This window comes from Pseudophryne corroboree, chromosome 2 (genome assembly GCF_028390025.1).
Source record: "Pseudophryne corroboree isolate aPseCor3 chromosome 2, aPseCor3.hap2, whole genome shotgun sequence".
Taxonomy (NCBI): domain Eukaryota; kingdom Metazoa; phylum Chordata; class Amphibia; order Anura; family Myobatrachidae; genus Pseudophryne; species Pseudophryne corroboree.
The window spans coordinates 600,506,469-600,531,093 of record NC_086445.1 but is presented as its reverse complement, the minus strand read 5'-3'; the positions used below and the strand labels follow the sequence as shown (position 1 = coordinate 600,531,093).

At 46.7% G+C, this 24,625-nt stretch overlaps 1 protein-coding gene across 5 annotated transcripts in view; it reads right to left on the bottom strand.

The window, feature by feature from the left end:
• WDTC1 (WD and tetratricopeptide repeats 1) overlaps window positions 1-24,625 on the bottom strand; it is a 248,911-nt gene that overhangs the window by 192,842 nt on the left and 31,444 nt on the right. For all 5 annotated transcript variants that reach the window (XM_063954696.1, XM_063954697.1, XM_063954698.1 and 2 more), the window contains exons 3-5: window positions 17,920-18,003; window positions 17,785-17,831; window positions 11,532-11,643 (exon numbers count right to left, since the gene is read on the bottom strand). In XM_063954696.1, coding sequence (XP_063810766.1) covers window positions 11,532-11,643; window positions 17,785-17,831; window positions 17,920-18,003 — 243 coding nt within the window. The remainder of the gene's footprint in view (window positions 1-11,531; window positions 11,644-17,784; window positions 17,832-17,919; window positions 18,004-24,625) is intronic.

Below are 24,625 nucleotides of genomic sequence, written 5' to 3'. Positions count from 1 at the left end.
AAGCAACCAGCATCGGGCTCTGCGCCTGGTCCTGGTTCCAAAAATACAGGGGACAAAAAGAGTAGGGGTCCCCCGTATTTTTAAAACCAGCACCGGGCTCCACTAGCTGGACAGATAATGCCACAGCCGGGGGTCACTTTTATATAGTGCCCTGCGGCCGTGGCATCAAATATCCAACTAGTCACCCCTGGCCGGGGTACCCTGGGGGAGTGGGGACCCCTTCAATCAAGGGGTCCCCCCCCCCAGCCACCCAAGGGCCAGGGGTGAAGCCCGAGGCTGTCCCCCCCCATCCAATGGGCTGCGGATGGGGGGGCTGATAGCCTTTTGTGATAATGAAAAGATATTGTTTTTAGTAGCAGTACTACAAGGCCCAGCAAGCCTCCCCCGCATGCTGGTACTTGGAGAACCACAAGTACCAGCATGCGGCGGAAAAACGGGCCCGCTGGTACCTGTAGTACTACTACTAAAAAAATACCCAAAAAAAGACAAGACACACACACCGTGAAAGTAAAGATTTATTACATACATGCACACAAACATACATACATACTTACCTTATGTTCACACGAGGGTCTGTCCTCTTCTCCAGTAGAATCCAAGGGGTACCTGTTGAATAAATTCTACTCACCAGATCCCGGGTTCCAGGGTCCTCGGGGCAACCATTTGTAATCCAGGTACTTGAATAAAATAACAAAACGGAAAGCCGAGCCACGAACTGAAAGGGGCCCCATGTTTTCACATGGGACTCCTTTCCCCGAATGCCAGAAACCCACTCTGACTGATGTCTAAGTGGGTTTCTTCAGCCAATCAGGGAGCGCTACGTTGTAGCACCCTCCTGATCGGCTGTGTGCTCCTGTACTGTCTGACAGGCGGCACACGGTAGTGTTACAATGTAGCGCATATGCGCTCCATTGTAACCAATGGTGGGAACTTTCTGCCCTGCGGTTGACCTAAAGTGACGTCACCGCTGAGCAGAAAGTTCCCACCATTGGTTACAATGGAGCGCATAGGCGCTACATTGTAACACTGCCGTGTGCCGCCTGTCAGACAGTACAGGAGCACACAGCCGATCAGGAGGGTGCTACAACGTAGCGCTCCCTGATTGGCTGAAGAAACCCACTTAGACATCAGTCAGAGTGGGTTTCTGGCATTCGGGGAAAGGAGTCCCATGTGAAAACATGGGGCCCCTTTCAGTTCGTGGCTCGGCTTTCCGTTTTGTTATTTTATTCAAGTACCTGGATTACAAATGGTTGCCCCGAGGACCCTGGGACCCGGGATCTGGTGAGTAGAATTTATTCAACAGGTACCCCTTGGATTCTACTGGAGAAGAGGACAGACCCTCGTGTGAACATAAGGTAAGTATGTATGTATGTAATAAATCTTTACTTTCAAGGTGTGTGTCTTGTGTTTATTTGGGTATTTTTTTAGTAATAGTACTACAGGTACCAGCGGGCCCGTTTTTCCGCCGCATGCTGGTACTTGTGGTTCTCCAAGTACCAGCATGCGGGGGAGGCTTGCTGGGACTTGTAGTACTGCTACTAAAAACAATATCTTTTCATTTACAACAAAGGCTATCAGCCCCCCCATCCGCAGCCCATTGGATGGGGGGGGGGACAGCCTCGGGCTTCACCCCTGGCCCTTGGGTGGCTGGGGGGGGGGGACCCCTTGATTGAAGGGGTCCCCACTCCCCCAGGGTACCCCGGCCAGGGGTGACTAGTTGGATTTTTGATGCCACGGCCGCAGGGCACTATATAAAAGTGACCCCCGGCTGTGGCATTATCTGTCCAGCTAGTGGAGCCCGGTGCTGGTTTTAAAAATACGGGGGACCCCTACTCTTTTTGTCCCCCGTATTTTTGGAACCAGGACCAGGCGCAGAGCCCGATGCTGGTTGCTTAAATATGGAGGAACCCCTGTCATTTTTTTCCCCATATTTCTGCAACCAGGATCGGCTCAAAGAGCCCGAGGCTGGTTATGCTTAGGAGGGGGGACCCCACGCAATTTTTATTTAGAAAATAATCACTTTCCCACCCCTTCCCACTGATATACATGCACGGATCTCATGGATCCGTGCATGCCTATACAATCACGGTAAAAAAAAGCAGGTCTGTTTTTTTTAAGCACTTTTTTACGAGTTGTAATTTTTCACGGCAGTGTTTGGTTTTTTTTTGCTTTGCACTTCTTAGTAAATTACCGAGATTCATAGTTAAACAGCCGCGTTTTGACCGATGGTGTATTCATTCGTAAATTTTTTGTTGGACTTCCAAAAAATTACGAATGCCCTCATCACTGCCGTGATTATTGCTTAGTAAATTACCGAGATGACACTTTGATGAAAAAACGGCATCTCGGTCAAAATCGGGACCTTAGTAAATTTACCCCAGAGTCGGAATCTGTGTCTGTGTCCCCTTGCATTATCTGGGCCAGAGACCTTTTCTGGGAGCTGGATGGGACCCGAGTGGATGATATGGAGAGGTCAGTAAACAGTGCATCCTCCACAGACTGCCTCCAATATTTAGTCTGTTGTTCAGACTCAGAGAATTTCTTTGCAAGCATTGACATATTCTTTTGCAACATTCTCACCCACTCCGGCTCCTTCTGAGAGGGAAGGGCCACCACATTACCCTCTTGTGCATCTAAAATGGGTTCTTCCTGGGAAGAACCCTCCCCAATGTCTGACATGTTACACACTTGTACACACACACACACACACACACACACACACACACACCTATCACACAGGGGAGCTATTGGGGACAGACCACACTAAAGTCTGTCAGAGAGACACAGAGGGATTTGCCAGTCCACACACTGCGCCTTATTGTGAATTGTGGAAATATTACCCACTTACAGGGCACATACCAATAATAGGCCCACAGACCTAATAATAATGAACACTCTCTGCCCCTTCTAGAACACCTTGTACTTGTATCAGCGTTGTCATGCGGAGAAACAGAGTTCAGGAGCTTCAAACTGGAGTTTCTGCAGTAAAAAATGGCACCCAGTGAGTGTTCTGGCAAGTCTGAGGAGAAACCCCGCCCTTCAGCCTCAGCAATGTAATACTTATACTGGCTGTGGATGGCACATCAGCGGCTGTACATGTATGTACCTTTTTTGCCAGTGAGAGTAAGGTTTTAAAACATGCCCTCAGAGCGACCGGAGGATCCCCTCTCTGCAGGACTCAGTTAATATACTCACTAGCCTTCTGACTTCTGGCTCTGTTAGGGGGTGGCGGCAGTGCTGTGGGAGTGAACGCTGGCCAGGCTTGGGCTGTGTTTAGTACCCTTCAGGAGCGAATGGTGTCCTGTCAGCGGAAGCAGAACCATTAACTAATTGAGAAGTTGGTTCCTACTCCCCCCCCCCCCCCACACCCCCCCCCCAAGTCCTACAAAGCAGGGAAGCTGTTGCCAGCAGCTTCCCTGTAAAATAAAAAACCTAAGAAAGTCTTTTTCCAGCAAAGCTCTGTAGAGCTCCACTAGTGTGCATCCAGTCTCCTTGGCACATTTTCTAAACTGAGGTGTGGAGGAGGGGCATAGAGGGAGGAGTCAGTTCACACTGTTGAAAAGTCTTAAAGTGCCGAAGGCTCATGCGGAACCGTTTATACCCCATGGCACTAAAATGGACCCCAGCATCCTCTAGGACATAAGAGAAAATATAATAATTATAAAGTGACCAATATATAGACTGTTAGCAGGTTAATTCTAAACAGTATTTAATTGGCGGTGCTCCCTAGAATTTTGTAGATTGGACTACAATTTAAGGAAGAGAAAGAAAAAGACAAAAAACCCTTTTCGGTAGCACTCGTTTGAGGTATAAATGTTATAAGTATGAGCGCACTCAGTGACAAGTTGGATACCTTCGAATTTTACATATAGGAATCCTGTACATCCTTCTCTGATATTTTCACCTCTTATTTTACATTGAACCTTATTTGTTAAAATAAGAATTTACTTACCGATAATTCTATTTCTCGTAGTCCGTAGTGGATGCTGGGGACTCCGTAAGGACCATGGGGAATAGCGGCTCCGCAGGAGTCTGGGCACAAAAGTAAAGCTTTAGGACTACCTGGTGTGCACTGGATCCTCCCCCTATGACCCTCCTCCAAGCCTCAGTTAGGATACTGTGCCCGGACGAGCGTACACAATAAGGAAGGATTTTGAATCCCGGGTAAGACTCATACCAGCCACACCAATCACACCGTATAACTTGTGATCTAAACCCAGTTAACAGCATGATAACAGAGGAGCCTCTAGAAAAGATGGCTCACTACAGCAAAAACCCGATTTTTTTGGTAACAATAACTATGTACCAGTATTGCAGACAATCCGCACTTGGGATGGGCGCCCAGCATCCACTACGGACTACGAGAAATAGAATTATCGGTAAGTAAATTCTTATTTTCTCTGATGTCCTAGTGGATGCTGGGGACTCCGTAAGGACCATGGGGATTATACCAAAGCTCCCAAACGGGCGGGAGAGTGCGGATGACTCTGCAGCACCAATTGAGAGAACTCCAGGTCCTCCTCAGCCAGGGTATCAAATTTGTAGAATTTTACAAACGTATTTGCTCCTGACCAAGTAGCTGCTCGGCAAAGTTGTAAAGCCGAGACCCCTCGGGCAGCCGCCCAAGATGAGCCCACCTCCGTTGTGGAGTGGGCATTTACAGATTTTTGGCTGTGGCAGGCCTGCCACAGAATGTGCAAGCTGAATTGTACTACAAATCCAACGAGCAATAGTCTGCTTAGAAGCAGGAGCACCCAGCTTGTTGGGTGCATACAGGATAAACAGCGAGTCAGATTTTCTGACTCCAGCCGTCCTGGAAACATAAATTTTCAGGGCCCTGACAACGTCTAGCAACTTGGAGTCCTCCAAGTCCCTAGTAGCCGCAGGCACCACCATAGGTTGGTTCAGGTGAAACGCTGAAACCACCTTAGGGAGAAACTGAGGACGAGTCCTCAATTCCGCCCTGTCCGAATGGAAAATCAGATAAAGGCTTTTACAGGATAAAGCCGCCAATTCTGACCCGCGCCTGGCCCAGGCCAGGGCCAACAGCATGACCACCTTCCATGTGAGATATTTTAACTCCACAGATTTAAGTGGTTCAACCCAATGTGACTTTTGGAACCCAAAAACTACATTGAGATCCCAAGGTGCCACTGGAGGCACAAAAGGAGGCTGTATATGCAGTACCCCTTTTACAAACGTCTGAACTTCAGGGACTGAAGCTAGTTCTTTTTGGAAGAAAATTGACAGGGCCGAAATTTGAACCTTAATGGACCCCAATTTCAGGCCCATAGACACTCCTGTTTGCAGGAAATGTAGGAATCGACCCAGTTGAAATTCCTCCGTCGGGCCTTACTGGCCTCGCACCACGCAACATATTTTCGCCAAATGCGGTGATAATGTTTTGCGGTTACATCCTTCCTGGCTTTGATCAGGATAAGGATGACTTCATCCGGAATGCCTTTTTCCTTCAGGATCCGGCGTTCAACCGCCATGCCGTCAAACGCAGCCGCGGTAAGTCTTGGAACAGACAGGGTCCTTGCTGGAGCAGGTCCCTTCTTAGAGGTAGAGGCCACGGATCCTCCGTGAGCATCTCTTGAAGTTCCGGTTACCAAGTCCTTCTTGGCCAATCCGGAGCCACGAATATAGTGCTTACTCCTCTCCATCTTATAATTCTCAGTACCTTGTGTATGAGAGGCAGAGGATGGAACACATACACTGACCGGTACACCCACGGTGTTACCAGAGCGTCTGCTGAGGAAGTCTGCTTCCCAGTTGTCCATTCCCGGAATGAACACTGCTGACAGTGCTATCACATGATTTTCCGCCCAGCGAAGAATCCTTGCAGCTTCTGCCATTGCCCTCCTGCTTCTTGTGCCACCCTGTCTGTTTACATGGGTGACTGCCGTGATGTTGTCCGACTGGATCAACACCGGCTGACCTTGAAGCAGGAGGTCTTGCTAAGCTTAGAGCATTGTAAATGGCCCTTAGCTTCAGGATATTTATGTGAAGTGATGTCTCCAGGCTTGACCATAAGCCCTGGAAATTCCTTCCCTGTGTGACTGCTCCCCAGCCTCGCAGGCTGGCATCCGTGGTCACCAGGACCCAGTCCTGAATGCCGAATCTGCGGCCCTCTAGAAGATGAGCACTCTGCAACCACCACAGGAGGGACACCCTTGTCCTTGGTGACAGGGTTATCCGCTGATGCATCTGAAGATGCGACCCGGACCCTTTGTCCAGCAGGTCCCACTGGAAAGTTCTTGCGTGGAATCTGCCGAATGGGATTGCTTCGTAGGAAGCCACCATTTTTCCCAGAACCCTTGTGCATTGACGCACTGAGACTTGGCTCGGTTTTAGGAGGTTTCTGACTAGGTCGGATAACTCCCTGGCTTTCTCCTCCGGGAGAAACACCTTTTTCTGGACTGTGTCCAGGATCATCCCTAGGAACAGAAGACGAGTCGTCGGAACCAGCTGCGATTTTGGAATATTGAGAATCCAACCGTGCTGCCGCAACACTACCTGAGATAGTGCTACACCGACCTCCAACTGTTCTCTGGATCTTACCCTTATCAGGAGATCGTCCAAGTAAGGGATAACTAAAACTCCCTTCCTTCGAAGGAGTATCATCATTTCGGCCGTTACCTTGGTAAAGACCCGGGGTGCCGTGGACCATCCAAACGGCAGCGTCTGAAACGGATAGTGACAGTTCTGTACCACAAACCTGAGGTACCCTTGGTGAGAAGGGTAAATTGGGACATGAAAGTAAGCATCCTTGATGTCCCGAGACATCATGTAGTCCCCTTCTTCCAGGTTCGCAATCACTGCTCTGAGTGACTCCATCTTGAATTTGAACCTCCGTATGTAAGTGTTCAAAGATTTTAGATTTAGAATCGGTCTCACCGAGCCGTCCGGCTTCGGTACCACAACAGTGTGGAATAATACCCCGTTCCCTGTTGCAGGAGGGGTACCTTGATTATCACCTGCTGGGAATACAGCTTGTGAATGGCTTCCAAAACTGCCTCCCTGTCAGAGGGAGACGTCGGTAAAGCCGACTTTAGGAAAACGGCGAGGGGGAGACGTCTCGAATTACAATTTGTACCCCTGAGATATCACCTGAAGGATCATGGGGTCTACTTGCGAGTGAGCCCACTGCGCGCTGAAATTCATTGAGACGGGCCCCCACCGTGCCTGAGTCTGCTTGTAAAGCCCCAGCGTCATGCTGAGGGTTTGGCAGAGGCGGGAGAGGGCTTCTGTTCCTGGGAACTGGCTGATTTCTGCAGCCTTTTTCCTCTCCCTCTGTCACGGGAAGAAATGAGGAACCTTTTGCCCGCTTGCCCTTCTGGGAACGAAAGGACTGCGCCTGATAATACGGCGTCTTCTTATGTTGAGAGGCGACCTGGGGTACAAACGTGGATTTCCCAGCTGTTGCCGTGGCCACCAGGTCTGAAAGACCGACCCCAAATAACTCCTCCCCTTTATAAGGCAATACTTCCAAATGCCGTTTGGAATCCGCATCACCTGACCACTGTCGTGTCCATAACCCTCTTCTGGCAGAAATGGACAACGCACTTACACTTGATGCCAGTCGGCAAATATTCCGCTGTGCATCACGCATATATAGAAATGCATCTTTTAAATGCTCTATAGGCAATAATATACTGTCCCTATCTAGGGTATCAATATTTTCAGTCAGGGAATCCGACCACGCCAACCCAGCACTGCACATCCAGGCTGAGGCGATTGCTGGTCGCAGTATAACACCAGTATGTGTGTAAATACATTTTAGGATACCCTCCTGCTTTCTATCAGCAGGATCCTTAAGGGCGGCCATCTCAGGAGAGGGTAGAGCCCTTGTTCTTACAAGTGTGTGAGCGCTTTACCCACCCTAGGGGGTGTTTCCCAACGCACCCTAACCTCTGGCGGGAAAGGATATAATGCCAATAACATTTTAGAAATTATCAGTTGTTATCGGGGGAAACCCACGCATCATCACACCTCATTTAATTTCTCAGATTCAGGAAAACTACAGGCAGTTTTTCCTCACCGAACATAATACCCCTTTTTGGTGGTACTCGTATTATCAGAAATGTGTAAAACATTTTTCATTGCCTCAATCATGTAACGTGTGGCCCTACTGGAAGTCACATTTGTCTCTTCACCGTCGTCACTGGAGTCAGCATCCGTGTCGGCGTCTGTATCTGCCATCTGAGGTAACGGGCGCTTTAGAGCCCCTGACGGCCTAAGAGACGTCTGGACAGGCACAAGCTGAGTAGCCGGCTGTCTCATGTCAACCACTGTCTTTTATACAGAGCTGACACGGTCACGTACTTCCTTCCAACAGTTCATCCACTCAGGTGTCGACCCCCTAGGGGGTGACATCACTATTACAGGCAATTTGCTCCGTCTCCACATCATTTTCCTCCTCATACATGTCGACACAAACGTACCGACACACAGCACACACACAGGGAATGCTCTGATAGAGGACAGGACCCCACTAGCCCTTTGGGGAGACAGAGGGAGAGTTTGCCAGCACACACCAGAGCGCTATATATATACAGGGATAACCTTATATAAGTGTTTTTCCCCTTATAGCTGCTGTATTTTTAATACTGCGCGTAATTAGTGCCCCCCTCTCTTTTTTAACCCTTTCTGTAGTGTAGTGACTGCAGGGGAGAGCCAGGGAGCTTCCCTCCAACGGAGCTGTGAGGGAAAATGGCGCCAGTGTGCTGAGGAGATAAGGCCGCCGAGAAGGGGGCGGAGCCTATCTCCCATTTTTCTGTGTATTCTGGCAGGGGTTAAAATTCATCCATATAGCCCAGGAGCTATATGTGATGTATTTTTAGCCAGCCAAGGTGTTTTTATTGCTGCTCAGGGCGCCCCCCCCTAGCGCCCTGCACCCTCAGTGACCGGAGTGTGAAGTGTGCTGAGAAGCAATGGCGCACAGCTGCAGTGCTGTGCGCTACCTTGTGGAAGACAGGATGTCTTCTGCCGCCGATTTGCCGGACTCTTCTTGCTTCTGGCTCTGTAAGGGGGCCGGCGGCGCGGCTCCGGGACCGAGCTCCAAGACTGAGCCTGTGAGCTGTCCCTCTGGAGCTAATGGTGTCCAGTAGCCAAGAAGCCCAATCCACTCTGCACGCAGGTGAGTTCGCTTCTTCTCCCCTTAGTCCCTCGATGCAGTGAGCCTGTTGCCAGCAGGTCTCACTGAAAATAAAAAACCTAAACTAAAACTTTCACTAAGAAGCTCAGGAGAGCCCCTAGTGTGCACCCTTCTCGTTCGGGCACAAAAATCTAACTGAGGCTTGGAGGAGGTTCATAGGGGGAGGAGCCAGTGCACACCAGGTAGTCCTAAAGCTTTACTTTTGTGCCCAGACTCCTGCGGAGCCGCTATTCCCCATGGTCCTTACGGAGTCCCCAGCATCCACTAGGACGTCAGAGAAAAAGGCAATCAAGTTTTTTAAATACTGAAATTAATTGTGTTCACTGACCACTATGATCAGTATTTTATTCAAGAACTAAATAAAGGTCAAGTTTTTTCTATATATCTTTTCGCATACTTACAACATTTATACCTCAAACGAGTGCTCCCAAAAAGGGTTTTTTGTCTTTTTCTTTCTCTTCCTTAAATTGTACTGTATGTACACACACTGCCTCTCATATATACATTCCTACTCTGCCTCTCTCATATATACTGTACACTCACTGCCTCTAACATGTATATATATGTACATCCATACACTGCCTCTGACATATATACATTCATACTGTACATACGCTGCCACTTTCATACATACAGTACACTGCCTCCCCTCATACATACACCCATCCATCCATACACACTGCCTCTCTCAACAAACATCTATACATACATACATACATACATACACTGCCTCCCACATAAGTACGTACATACACTGCCTCATACATACATACATACATACATACATACATACATACACACATACACACATACATAGCCTCCCTCATACAAACATGCAATGTGTGCAACAAGGTAGACACACTGAGAGGGGTAAAACAAAATGACTGATTATCTAGGTAGTTTAATTCTAAAAAAATGCAAAATCAAATCACTTAAGTCTCAAAAACCCAAAAGCTAAATATACTATCAAGAGTACTATAATGGAAGCTACTGAGAAGGAAAGGGTTTTAGGAGTCACTATTTCAAGTGACTTAAAAGCAGGAAACCAATGTAACAAAGCAATGAAAAAGGCTAGTCAGATGCTTGGTAGCATAGGGAGAGGAATTAGTAGCAGGAAAAAAAGAAGTAATAATGCCACTGTATAGGTCATTGGTACGGCCTCATCTGGAATACTGTGTCCACTTATTGAGACCATATCTCCAGAAGGATATAAATACATTAGAGAGCGTACAAAGAAGGGCAACTAAAATGTTACATGGCCTACATCACAAAACTTACCCGGAATGACTAAAAGATTTTAATATACAGTGCTCAACACTTTGTTGATGCACCTTTGGCAGCAATTACAGCCTCAAGTCTTCTTGAATATGATGCCACAAGCTTGGCACACCTATCTTTGGGCAGTTTCATCCATTCCACTTTGCGGCACCTTTCAAGCTCCATCAGGTTGGATGGGAAGTGTCGGTGCACAGCCATTTTCAGATCTGTCCAGAGATGTTCAATCGGATTCAAGTCTGGACTCTGGCTGGGCCACTCAAGGACATTCACAGATTTGTCCTGAAGCTACTCCTTTGATATACTGGCTGTGTGATTTGGGTCGTTGTCCTGCTGAAAGATGTATCGTCACCACAGTCTGAGGTCAAGAGCACTCTGGAGCAGGTTTTCATCAAGGATGTCTCTGTACATAGCTGCATTCATCTTTCCCTCTATCCTGGGTTTTTCAGTTCCTGCCCCTGAAAAACACCCCCACAGCATGATGCTGCTACCACCATGATTCATTGTAGGAACGGTATTGGCCTGATGATGAGCGGTGCCTGTTTTCCTTCAAACATGATGCCTGGCATTCACGCCAAAGAGTTCAATCTTTGTCTCATCAGATCAGAGAATTTTGTTTCTCATGGTCTGAGAGTCCTTCAGGTGCATTTTGGCAAACTCCAGGCGGGCTGCCATGTCCTTTTTATTAAGAAGTGGCTTCTGTCTAGCCACTCTACCATTTAAAGTTATAATAAAAGTAATTTTTAAATAAATATTTTTTCAAGTTTGCCCCAAACAATAGAGTTGTATTTTCTTCTCCTCTATTCTATAGCCACTCCGCAATACAGGCCTGATTGGCAGATTGCTGCGAGATGGTTATCCTTCTGGAAGGTTCTCCTCTCTCCACAGAGGAATGCTGTAGCTCTGACAGAGTGACCATCAGGTTCTTGGTCACCTCCCTGACTAGGGCCCTTCTCCCCGATATAACCAGTAACAAACTACATAGCAGTTTGTGAAGAACCTGGGGCCACAAAGTTTCATCTACAGAAGTAAACACGCTAACCAGTTACAGTATGTTTAAAACACAGCAAACAAGAGAACACTGTAGACTGCTCACCTTAACAGAAAAGATGTTGGCAGTATGTCCTGTGTGCATAGACAGCAGTTTCTTATGATGAAAAGGATCCCACAGCATCATGTGCTGGTCATCGGAACCAGAAGCCAGCAAACTGTACAGAAGGGAATCATATACACAAATAAGCAAAGGACAGGCAGTGGAAGAAATCATCAGCCAAATGCATAACATATATGAGTAACAGACAGGAGAAATGGGGCTTTGTGATGAGCAAGTACATTTTATAGCATCAATAAAGGTTTCTCAAATATTTCTAATACATTTTCATGATCTCCTTAATCCTGTACAGGTGAAATAATCTATTTGACAGAGTGAATAATTATAATTACATGGAAAACCTACAGCCATGGCCTCCAAGGAGTACAGGAGGCTTGGAATGGAACACCCCCATTTACAGTTTAATATCAAATTTTATTAATAATATTCTACGAGTAGGACACGTGCTTTACATTTGCATTTATACATTCAATCAATGAGGTTTTAAAGCATTACCATAAGCAGACCGTAAACAAGCCTTAAACAGTGAAGTAATAAATTGTAGATTAAATAAGGGAAGCCTACAACATTATGTAACAATACAGTAAAGTTAATTTACAACCAAGTACCGTATAATATTTTAAAGTATGTGGAAATGTGGTATTGTGTTACTCAGTAGAATATATTGGCTACTGCCACTTAGGGGAATACATACAACAGGGAATTACACTCTCATTTAACATTTTTGAAGCTAGTAACAGATCAAGGCTGTCCGCCTGTAGTTGCCTAAGCTCTGTGATAGATTTTTGATAGTAGTCATTGATAATCTAGCACAGATGTATATAGTGAGATATACACATGCTGCCCTTGCCTCTACATCACAAAACAGGGAACCGGACATTGATGAAGATCAAAACTGTTGATAGTTACTAGTAATATATTTAAGAATGTACGTACTGTAGAAAGACTGGTAGTTCCAGCGTTTCTCCAACTGTTCATTTGTAGAGTGTTTTGTGGGAAGCAAGAAAGAATCTATATGTATACAGTGTGTAATGCAAGTGAAACAAACATCCAATAAAGTGCTATGCTCCCCATTTAGTGTAGAGAATTGTAAAAATATAACAATGGTGATGTAAATATGAATACTATAACCTCACAAATGTATTCCTATTTACTTTACCAATATAGTGGTACATTTACTAAGCAGTGATAAGAGCAGAGAAGTGAGCCAGTTGAGAAATTTCCCCATCAACCAATCAGCAGCTCTGTATCATTTTTTAGTATGCAAATTATAGATGTTACTTCAGTGCTGATTGGTTGCCATGGGCACTTCTCCACTGGCTCACTTCTCCACTCTTATCACTGCTTAGTAAATGTACCCCATAATATTTTTACACTTACTAGTATATATGTTTGTCAATTCAAAGTTGTTGCTTTTTCACATGGCATAAAACGTAATTGCACCTAATAAATAACTTTTTACCGATTATTATTATTATTATTATACTTTATTTATATGGCGCCACAAGGGTGCCGCAGTGCCCAATTACAGAGTACATAAGCAAATAATCAGAACTGGAACACAGCAACTTACAGTTGAAGACAGTACAGGGTAAATAAACAGCTACAGCAGCAGATGACACTGGAATAAGTATCAGGTGGCAGAAGACTGCTGGATTTGGTGCAGTTGAAGATAATTAAAGTAAGAAAAGAATAAGCACATGAGGGAAGAGAGCCCTACTCGTGAGAGCTTACATTCTATGGGTGGATACATATTAATAGGAAAGTAAGGTATAGCATTCATAATATGCAATTCTCCTACAAGCAAGAGAGTATCCCTGCAACTCCTAAGAAATACTTATCAGATGGGTCCATTCCTTACAATAGAGAGCCCAAAGTTTTTCTCCCATTGTATTCCTTGTAGCCCATTAAGGACTACAACAGCTGGAATTCTAGGAGACAACATTGCAAACAGTGACCACTGGCAGGTATCAGTGCAATATTACCCAAGGGGTAATTCTCTACACCAAATGGTGAGTATGCCACGTTTGGAGGATTGTTTCACTTCTACTACACAGTGTACACTGTATATACATTTCTTTCCGTTCTCAGTACCCACGAAAGAAGCACAGGAATCACCAATTCTAATTGTAAAGCACAAAGGAATATGCTGCGCTATATAAGAAACTGTTAATAAATAAATAATAAATCATTCTTTCTACATATATTTGCTTTATGGAACTTTATTGGTTGAAGTTCCACCGTTCATAGCTGTACACTCCTAACCTTTGGTGAACTTTTTCATTTCACGCGGATCTTTTCTTCTATCTACGCAAGGATCTTAAAAAAAAATGCTTACTTGTTGACGTGAAACCATTGGTAATTACAAATTTAAACGGTAAAGGTGGCACACGAGAAGTTTGTATTTGTAGATATATTAGTTAGGCCATGGATAGAACATTGCAGACAATCAATAAAAGTATATTTGGTGGGGGCGTGGCCTGGAGTAGCTGAGGGTAAGGTGCGTTTGCCAGCTCTCCCGCTTCTACCCTTTGAAACTTCTATTTCCCCAGGCGATATCTGGCTCTGCGCTGTCCCCGGAGGTAGTGTGTAACCTTCTGCTTGACTGAGACTCTACTTTGGGACCTTTATGTGCGATTCCTGCCAGTGGTTCCTGGCGTCCTCTGTGACGATCCTGCTGTTTGGCTGCGTGGACCCTGCCTACTGCTCCCGCTGCTGCTCCGGGGTTTGTGCTGCGTCGCTGGTTGCTCTTCAGCTGCCGACTTATGGATTCGTTCTGACCGCCTGCTCTCTGTTCCTGCTTTCCCGTTGTGGGGTTTGAGGCGCGGTAAGCAAGGACCGGCGTCATCTTGATACAGCAGCTGCTCCGTGCCTGTACAGTTCTGCCTGCGGCTCCAGAGTGCCTTACCTGGTATTTTGGCAGCTATACTTTTCCAGATCATCTCAGGGTTTCTGGAGGATACGTCGCCTGCAATTTGTGTGATTGACATTCTCTACAACAGTTTCTGCGGTACTCGCTGGTGGTATTTGGAGGTGTGCCAGCCACCACCATTTTACTGCTGGCTTGTGCTTGGATAATTGCATTGTTGCAATGGCTGCTGAAATGCTGCAACCTATATGTGCTATCCATGCCTCCACTCAAAGACTCCTTGTTAAACTGGATGCTGTGTCGGCTACATCCTCGACCCCTGAGAAGGAACTCACAGCGTATTCACCTTCTATGCTATCTATGGAATATGATGGATCTAAGGCTATGGCGTTCCCTGATTTCGATGTTCCTGTGGATTATGAAAGTCCTGATTTTAATGCAGATTTCCAGAAACCTCATTTTGTATATTGGATAGCAGAATTTAAACTTTCTGCTTTCCCGATCTGGCGCCATTTCAATCTCTCTGCGATTTTGTGGATAGATAGATAAAAAAAAAAAAAAAAAAACTACAATACTCAAGTACTTTCTGTTTTTTTATAAATGGAGTTGGGAAGCTGGGGACAGATCTGTTTCTACACTCCTGTATGAGCTAGAGCAGCGGTGGCCAACCAGTGGCTCTTGAGCCACATGAGGCTCTTTCTTTATTTAAATGTGGCTCCCAACACTCTAAATCATGTGACCAGTCCACAACAGATACAGAAACCGCTGCACTCCAGCCAGACACGCAGCAGCACTACAGGGACTGAAAATTGAAGGAGCCAGATACTAGAGGCGAGACGCCCACTGGCAAACAGAGAACACATTAGGGGCTGCAGCAATGGCATGACTTGGTGGGGGAACTTAATTGACACATGAGGGTGGGCTAGAGTGACACAAGGCGGAGCTGGCTGAAGTGACACAGAAGGGTCCTGGCAGGAGTGACACATGGAGGAGCTGACTGGAGTGATGAAGGAGGGTGCTGGAAGTAGTGACACATGGAAAAGCTGGCTGGAGTGACATAGGAGGGTGTTAGAAGGAGTGTCACATGGGGAGCTGGCTGGAGTGACAGGAGGGTGTTAGGAGGAGTGTCACACGGGGAGCTGGCTGGGGTGACATAGGAGGGTGTTAGAAGGAGTGTCACATGGGGAGCTGGCTGGAGTGACACATGGGGGAACTTAAGTTTATTATGTGAATCTGGCCTTTTCAATTATTTTATGTGAAAGTGGCTTTTACAATGGATCTGACTTTAATTTTTTTTATTTTATGTCGTTCTGGCTTTTTCAATGTATTTTTATACCAGGGGGGTGGTCTAGCAGGCACATGGCCACATTCCATTTTTGCCTGCGTGCCTTCGGCTCGATGTCGGCTCTTTGACGTACCTAACAAGGTTTTTTGGCTCTTTGTCACTGACTGGTTGGCCGCCCCTGAGCTAGAGGACTGGCCAGGCTAATGCTTTGTTTTACACTTGATCTTTGCGTACCAGCTACAGCAGATTAAGGCGCCCTACACATTAGGCGATGTGCCGCCGAGGAGCCCGACGGCGGGGGGGCAGTGACGGGGGGAGTGAAGTTTCTTCACTTCCCCCGTCACCCGGCTCCATATAGGCCCTACACACATGCCGATATCACTGCACGATATGAACGATCTCGTTCATTAATGAACGAGATAACGTTCATATCGTGCAGTGTGGAGTCACCAGCGATGAACGATGCGCGGCCCCGCGCTCGTTCATCGCTGGTGACATGTCGGCTGTGCATGCAGGCCAATATGGACGAGATCGGCCATATTTGCCTGCACGTCTATGGAGCCGGGTGACGGGGGGAGTGAAGAAACTTCACTCCCCCCGTCATTGCCCCCCCGCCGCCGGGTCGCCCGTCGGCCGTATCGGCCGTCGGGCTCCTCGGCGGCACATCGCCTAATGTGTGGGGCGCCATAGACGTGCAGGCAAATATGGACGATCTCGTCCATATTGGCCTGCATGCACAGCCGACATGTCACCAGCGATGAACGAGCGTGGGGCCGCGCATCGTTCATCGCTGGTGACTCCACACTGCACGATATGAACGTTATCTCGTTCATTAATGAACGAGAACGTTCATATCGTGCAGTGATATCGGCATGGTGTGTAGGGCCTATTAGTTTGTATGTTTGTTTTTCTATGTAAATGTGTGCTGGGTGTTATTTTTTGTTTTTGAGCATTTGATTTTGTTTGTGTTATGTACTGTTTAATTCTCTGCCAAGGGAAACCAATATATCCTGATAATATGGGCGAGCCGGATTACTCTTTCCCTAGCTATATGGTAATTTGCCTATTGCTCCGGTACTTGTTTCTTTCCTCCGCTTATAAGGAAGGGGGGGTATGAATGTTGTGTTAAATAAGTGTGAGCTATAATATTCTTATAAAGTGGGAGAGCTGGGATTTACCTAGCTTGGATCATTACTCCATTGTCCTCAGTTAGTTACGCATCTCATTGTCCTTCATTGTGCTGTAATATCCTCTTGGGGGGGAAGGGAGGGGGTTGGCTAGATAGTGTTTGGGGGGGATGGGGTTTTAGGTATCCAAATATACCTAAATTGGGGGTAGGCTATTAGGCTATACAGGGGGGAAGGGGGGTTATAGGGTTTTTTATTTTTTTTATGGGTGCTTTGGCAGATGTATTGCATTTTATTGATCTATACTGGATAATGCTGTGTATTTCCTCCAACAGATATTTGGGAATATGCAGTTCTCTATTTATCATGTAGAAACGGTGTGTGGGCTCTCAAGGTGCCTGTGGGTCTCTACGTATTATGGTATTGGGAGTTACTTAATTTTTACTTAATCGTATCTCCCTTGTCTCCTTGATCTATATATATTCATATGTATTCTATAATTTGCAATTGCTGTTTCCAGTGTTTTTTGTTGTTCGTTTTATTTGTGTTTTTGTAAACTCGGAAAAAAGTCAATAAAAATTATTGAATTTAAAGAAGAAAAAAAAAAAAAAAAGTATACTTGGCATTTCATTTCCGATTTCAGAACATTTGAAAGGGAGAGAGAGAACCACTGTGATGAAGTCTGAAATCCCACAAAATGAGAAATATATATATATATATATATATATATATATATATATATATATATATACACACACACACACACACACATACACACATACATACATACACATACATACATACATACATACATACACACACACACACATATATATATATATATATATACACACACACACACATATACACAGAGTGTATATACCAGGGAATGTCAGGACGGGTAAAACAAAAACCTAGTAATTAATATGAAGGCAGATATATGTAAATAATACTCACTCCCCCTTCTCGTTCCATTCCAGGCAATTAACACAACCAGAGTGACCCTAAAGAAAAATAGAGTAATATAAGAGTTTATATGGTTTCGACACAGACTTATTGCTCATTATATAGTATGCCAAGGATTCTACTTACCTGTAGCTCTGCTTCTAGTCCCAGGCGACGAATTAATGGATCTGTTACATGATGACGTCTCTGAAAACTTCCAGCTTTCCTCTCCTAGGAAGTAAACACATCCTATTGTTACACTGCAGCATAAATAGGACACAACCTCTTATTGACTGCTGACGAGGGGTCAATTCAATTAGCTTTGAAGGGGGTGTGTTGCTTTTAAAACAGCATAGAAACAGCAAACTCCCCCCCCCCCCCCCCCCCTTGTAGCCCAATCTCATTCCATACGTGCAGATTTCTGTACACAGCCCTATGAGGCTGTGAACACAAATCTGTGAATCTGGTGTAGGTGCAGTATACAGCCAAACGTACACCACGAGTGAACGGTGTCTAATTGGATTGAGCCCTGGGGGAGGGGTCTAAGATAATGATGGCTGGGGTCTGGAGTCTCTGGACCTGGTACTGATACTGGGTCCATATAGTAAACCAGGGAAAGGGCATGCATGCTTATTGACCCTTATGACTGTAGCTATTTGGGGCCATTATATATCACCGACTAATGCTAATATAGGTCCCTAATCTGCAGCACTAGGACCATAATTAGGAGGCGCTAATAATAGGATTTTAATTACCAACCGGTAAATCCTTTTCTCGTAGTCCGTAGTCCACATTAGTACCATGGGGTATAGACGGGTCCTCTAGGAGCCACTGGCACTTTAAGAGTTTAATAGTGTGGGCTGGCTCCTCCCTCTATGCCCCTCCTACCAGATTCAGTCTAAAAAATTTCGAGAGAAGGATTTTACACAGATAGTGGCGAGATTCACACCAGCTCAAACATACAAGGCAAACCAAGCTAACCAGCTTAAAAATGCAGCAACGGCTGAACAATATTACTTAACCAAGAACAAAGCAGTACTGAACTAAGTAACCACTGCAGGAACACGAAGCGCTGGGCGGGCACCCAGCATCCTTTACGGACTACGAAAAAAGGATTTACCGGTAGGTAATTAAAATCCTATTTTCTCTTACGTCCTAGAGTATGCTGGGGTCCACATTAGTACCATGGGGATGTACCAAACCTCCCTGAACGGGAGGGAGAGCGCTCGAGGTTCCTGCAGAACTGATTGGCCTCTGAGGACATGAAGTTTGGTCAAAGTATCAAACTTGTAGAACTTAGCAAATGTGTTCGACCCTGACCAAGTAGCCCCCCCCCCCCCCCCCCGGAGAGCCGCCCAGGAAGAACACACCTTACGAGTAGAGTGGGCCTTAACAGATTTTGGGCACGGCAATCCTGCCATAGAATATGCGTGCTGAATAGTGAACCTGATCCAGCGAGAAATCAACTGCTGCTTAGAAGCAGGACACCCAAGTTTCTTGGGATCATACAGGACAAACAAAGAGTCCGATTTTCTGTGACGAGTAGTCCTCTTCACATAGCTCTTCAAAGCCCTCACAACATCCAAGGACTTTAATGTAATTGAGGAGTCAGAAGCCACTGGCACCACAATAGGTTGGTTGATATGAAAAGCCGACACAACTTTTGGAAGGAACTGCTGACGTGTCCTGAGCTCAGCTCTATCTTCATGGAAGATTAAGTAGAGGCTTTTACAGGACAAAGCCTTCAATTCCGACATACGTCGAGTAGAAGATAAGGCCAACAAAGTTACAGCCTTCCACATGAGAAACTTGACCTCAGCCTCCTGTAAAGGCTCAAACCAATGCAACACCACGTTAAGATCCCAGGGTGCCGTCGGCGCCACAAAGGAAGGCTGGATGTGCAGAACCCCTTTCAAGAAAGTCTGAACCTCAGGGAGTACCGCCAATTGTTTCTGGCAGAAAATGGATAAAGCCGAAATCTGGACCTTTATGGATCCCAAACGCAGGCCCATATCCACACCTGCTTGGAGGAAGAGGAGAAACCGTCCAAGTTGAAACTCCACCCTAGGAAACCTCTTTGATTCACACCAAGATAAATTTTTTCCAAATGCGATGATGATGTTTAGACGTTACTCCTTTCCTAGCCTGCATCAGGGTAGGAATAACCTTGCTCAGAATACCCTTCCGAGCTTAGATCTGGCGTTCAACCTCCATGCCGTCAAACGTAGCCGCGGTAAGTCTTGATAAGCGAACGACCCCTGTTGCAGAAGATCCTCGCAAAGAGTTTGAGGCCACGGATCTTCCAGCAGTAAGTCCAGAAGATCCGCGTACCAAGCTCTCCTCGGCCAGTCCGGAGCAATGAGAATTGCCTGAACCCTTGTTCTCTTTACGAGCTTTAGAATTCTTGGAATAAGTGGAAGTGGAGGGAATACATACACTGACTTGAACACCCACGGAATTACTAGGGCATCCACTGCCACCGCTTGTGGGTCTCTCGACCTGGAACAGTACCTCCGAAGGTTCTTGTTGAGACGCAAGGCCATCATGTCCATTTGAGGTACGCCCCAACGACTGGTCACATCTGTGAACACCTACTGATGAAGGCTCCATTCTCCTGGATGGAGATCGTCCCTGCTGAGAAAGTCTGCTAACCAGTTGTCCACTTCTGGAAGGAATATTGCTGACAATGCCACTGCGTGCTTTTCTGCCCAGAGAAGAATTCTTGTTACCTCTGACATAGTAGCTCTGCTCTTTGTTCCTCCCCGTCGGACTGTAGGCCACCGTCGTTACATTGTCCGACTGTACCTGAATGGCCTGATTTCGTAGAAGATGCGCTGCTTGGAGAAGACCGTTGTAAACGGCTCGTAGTTCCAGAATGTTTATTGGAAGAATGGATTCCAGACTTGACCATCTTCCTTGGAAGGTTTCCCCTTGAGTGACTGAGCCCCAACCCCTGAGGCTTGCATCCGTGGTTAGAAAGATCCAGTTCCGAACACCAAACCTGCGGCCCTCCAGGAGGTGAGGCATTTGCAGCCACCAGAGGAGTGAAATCCTTGATTTCGGCGACAGACGTATCCTCTGGTGCATGTGTAGGTGAGATCCCTGCCACTTGTCTAGGAGATCCAGTAGGAAGGACTGTGCACGAAATCTTCCATACTGTAGAGCCTCGTAGGAGGCAACCATCTTCCCCAGAAGGCGAATGCACTGATGAACCGATACCCGGGCAGGTTACAAGACATCCCAGACCATTGATCGTATCGCTAACGCTTTCTCCACGGTAGAAACACCCTCTGCACTTCCGTGTCGAGGATCATCCCCAGGAAAGACAATCTCCTTGTCGGCTCCAAATTTGACATTGGAAGGTTCAGGATCCAACCATGTTCTCCCAAACCGGGTGGGAGAGTGCTTAGGTTCCTGCAGAACTTATTGACCAAACTGAAGGTCCTCAGAGGCCAAAGTATCGAACTTGTAGATCTTAGCAAACGTGTTCGAACCTGACCAAGTAGCTGCTCGGCAGAGCTGTAAAGCCAAGACACCACGGGCAGCCGCCCAGGAAGAACCCATGACCTAGTAGAGTGGGCCTATACAGATTTTGGACATGGCAAACATGCCGTGGAATAAGCATGCTGGATAGTAAGTCTTATCCAGCATGCAATTGTCTGCTTTGAAGCAGGACACCCAATCTTATTGGGATCATAAAGAAAAACAGCGAGTTTGTCTTTCTGTGATGAGCTGTTCTTTTCACATACACCTTCAAAGCCCTCACAACATCCAAAGACTTTGAAGTAGCCGAGGTGTCGGTGACAACCGGAACCACAATAGGTTGGTTGATATGAAATGCGGACACCACTTCAGGAAGAAATTGCTGACGAGTTCTGAGTTCAGCTCTGTCCTCATGGAAATTTAAATAGGGACTTTTGTGAGACAAAGTCCCCAGCTCCGACACAAGTCTTGCTGAAGACAAGGCCAACATTGTGACGGTTTCCACGCAAGATATTTTACGTCCACCTCCTGTAACGGTTCAAACCAATCTGATTGGAGGAACTGCACCACCACATTGAGATCCCAAGGTGCCGTGGGAGGCACAAAGGGAGGTTGGATGTGCAGAATACCTTTCAAGAACGTCTGGACCTCAGGGAGAGATGCCAATTGTTTCTGAAAGAAAATGGACAAGGCCGAAATCTGGACTTTTATGGAGCCCAGACACAGGCCCACATCAAAGCCTGCCTGCAGAAAAAGCAGGAAACGTCCCAGATGAAATTCCACCGCAGAATAATTTCTGCTCTCACACCAAGAGACGTATTTCTTCCAAATACGGTGGTAATGCTTAGACGTTACCCCCTTCCTGGCTTGGATCATAGTCGGGATAACCTTGTTAGGGATCCCTCTCCTGGATAGAATCAGCCATTCAACTTCCACACCGTCAAATGTAGCCGCAGTAAGTCCTGATAGACAAACGGGCCCTGTTGCAGAAGATCCTCGCGAAGAGGTAGAGGCCACGGATCTTCGAGGAACATCTCCAGAAGGTCCGCGTACCAGGCCCTTCTTGGCCAGTCTGGGGCAATGAGTATTGCTTGAACCTTTTCCCTTTTTATTCAGTTTAGAATTCTTGGGATCAGAGGAAGTGGAGGAAACACGTACACCATCTGATAGACCCATGGAGTCGTCAGGGCATCTCTCGACAAGGAAAAATACCGCCTGAGCTTCTTGTTGAGACGAGAGGCCAGCATGTCGATCTGTGGATATCCCCATCGACTTGTCAAGCACCTGAACACTTCCGGGTGAAGGCCCCACTCCCCCAGGTGCAGGTCGTGTCTGCTGAGGAAGTCTGCTTTCCAGTTGTCTACTCCCGGAATGAAGACCACTGACAATGCCACAGCATTTCTTTCTGTCCAGAGAATTCTTGACACCTCTGACATTGCTGCTCTGCTTTTCGTTCCGCCCTGTCGGTTTATGTACGTTACGGACATCACATTGTCCGACTGGACCTGAATTGCCCGATCTTGGAAGAAGATTGAGGCCTGCAGAGGGTGTTGTATATGGCCCTGAGTTCCAGAATGTTGATAGGAAGGATGACTTCCTGACTACACAACCTTCCCCAAAACTGCACCCCCAGCATGACTGCTCCCCAACCTCTGAGGCTTGCATCCGTGGTTAACAGAATCCAGTTCTGAATTCCGAAGCTCCGTCCTGCGACGAGGTGAGAAGACTGCAGCCACCACAGAAGGGAGATCCTGGCCTTTGGCGACAGACGGATCCTCTTGTGCATGTGAAGATGCGATCCCGACCATTTGTCCAACAGATCGAGCTGGAAGGGTCTTGCATGAAACCTTCCGTATTGAAGTGCCTCTTAAGAGGCCACCATTTTCCCCAGAAGGCGAATGCACAGATGCACAGACACCCGGGTTGGCTTCAGGACATCCCGTACCATCGACTGGATTACAATGCCTTTTCCAATGGAAGGAACACCTTTTGTGACTCCGTGTCCAGTATCATTCCCAGGAATGGGAGCCTCCGTGTTGGCTCTAGGTGAGATTTCGGAAGGTTCAGAATCCACCCGTGATCCTGGAGGAGTTTGGTTGAGAGAGCAATGATGTCCAGCAACCTTTCCCTGGACGGCGCTTTTACAGGAGATTGTCCAGGTACGGTATTATGTTCACTCACTGTTTGCGGAGTAGAAACAATCTCTCTGCCATCACCTTGGTGAACACCCTCGGTGCCGTGGAGAGACAAAATGGCAGGGCCTGGAACTGGTAGTGACAGTCCTGTAGTGCAAACCAGAGATAAGCCTCATGAGGCGGCCAGATCGGAATATGAAGGTACACATCCTTGATATCCAGAGATACTAGGAATTCCCCCTCCTCCAGACCCGAGATCACCGCTCTCAGAGACTCCATCTTGAATTTGGGTTCAAAGATTTGAGGTTCAGAATTGGTCTTAGCGAACCGTCCGGCTTCGGTACTACGAACAAGTTGGAATAGTATCCCTTGTTTAGTAGAGGAGGTGGAACTGGAACAATGACCAGAGTCTGTACCAGTTTTTGGATGGCATGCTGAGCTCTGTTCCTGAGCACCTGCTGTTGCTGGTTTGTATAGTTTACCTCTTGCGCTGCTGGAGGACGTAGAAGCACCTCTGGATTTGCCCTTGAACTTGGCCGTCCGAAAGAACTGTAACTTAGAAGGTGAATAAGTCTTCTTGGTTGGGGGGGCTGCGGAAGGAAGATACGTAGACTTACCCGCAGTAGCTGTGGAGATCCATTTGTCTAATTCAGCTCCAAACAAGGCATCTCCAGTAAATGGTAGGTTTTCCACGCCTTTCCTGGAGCCCGCGTCAGCAGACCACTGGCTTCCACCATAAAGTTCGGAGTCCTGTATATTCTGCAGGAGTAAGACAACATCCCCCCCTAGATAAGGAATCTAACCCCTCAATTAGGTTAGCTGACCATTTAGCAATGGCTTTAGTGATCCACGCACATGCAATAATGGGTCTTTGAGCCACCCCCGCAGCTGTGTACAATGATTTGAGTGTATTCTCAATTTTACGATCAGCCGTGTCTTTCAGGGAGGCTGCACCAGGAACAGGCAATACAATTTTACGTGACAGCCTAGAGACTGATGCATCCACTATCAGTGAATTCTCCCATTTTTTCCTATCCTCCAGAGTAAAAGGAAAAGATAAGAGCAACCTTTTAGGGATCTGAAACTTCTTATCAGTATTAACCCATGGTTCTTCAAATAGGGTATTCAATTCCTTTGACACAGGAAAAGTTATGCTGGCCATACACTTGTGCGATGCCCTGCGACGCGACATAGCGGGGCATCGCACCGGCAGTTCAGGTGCGATCAAATCGCAC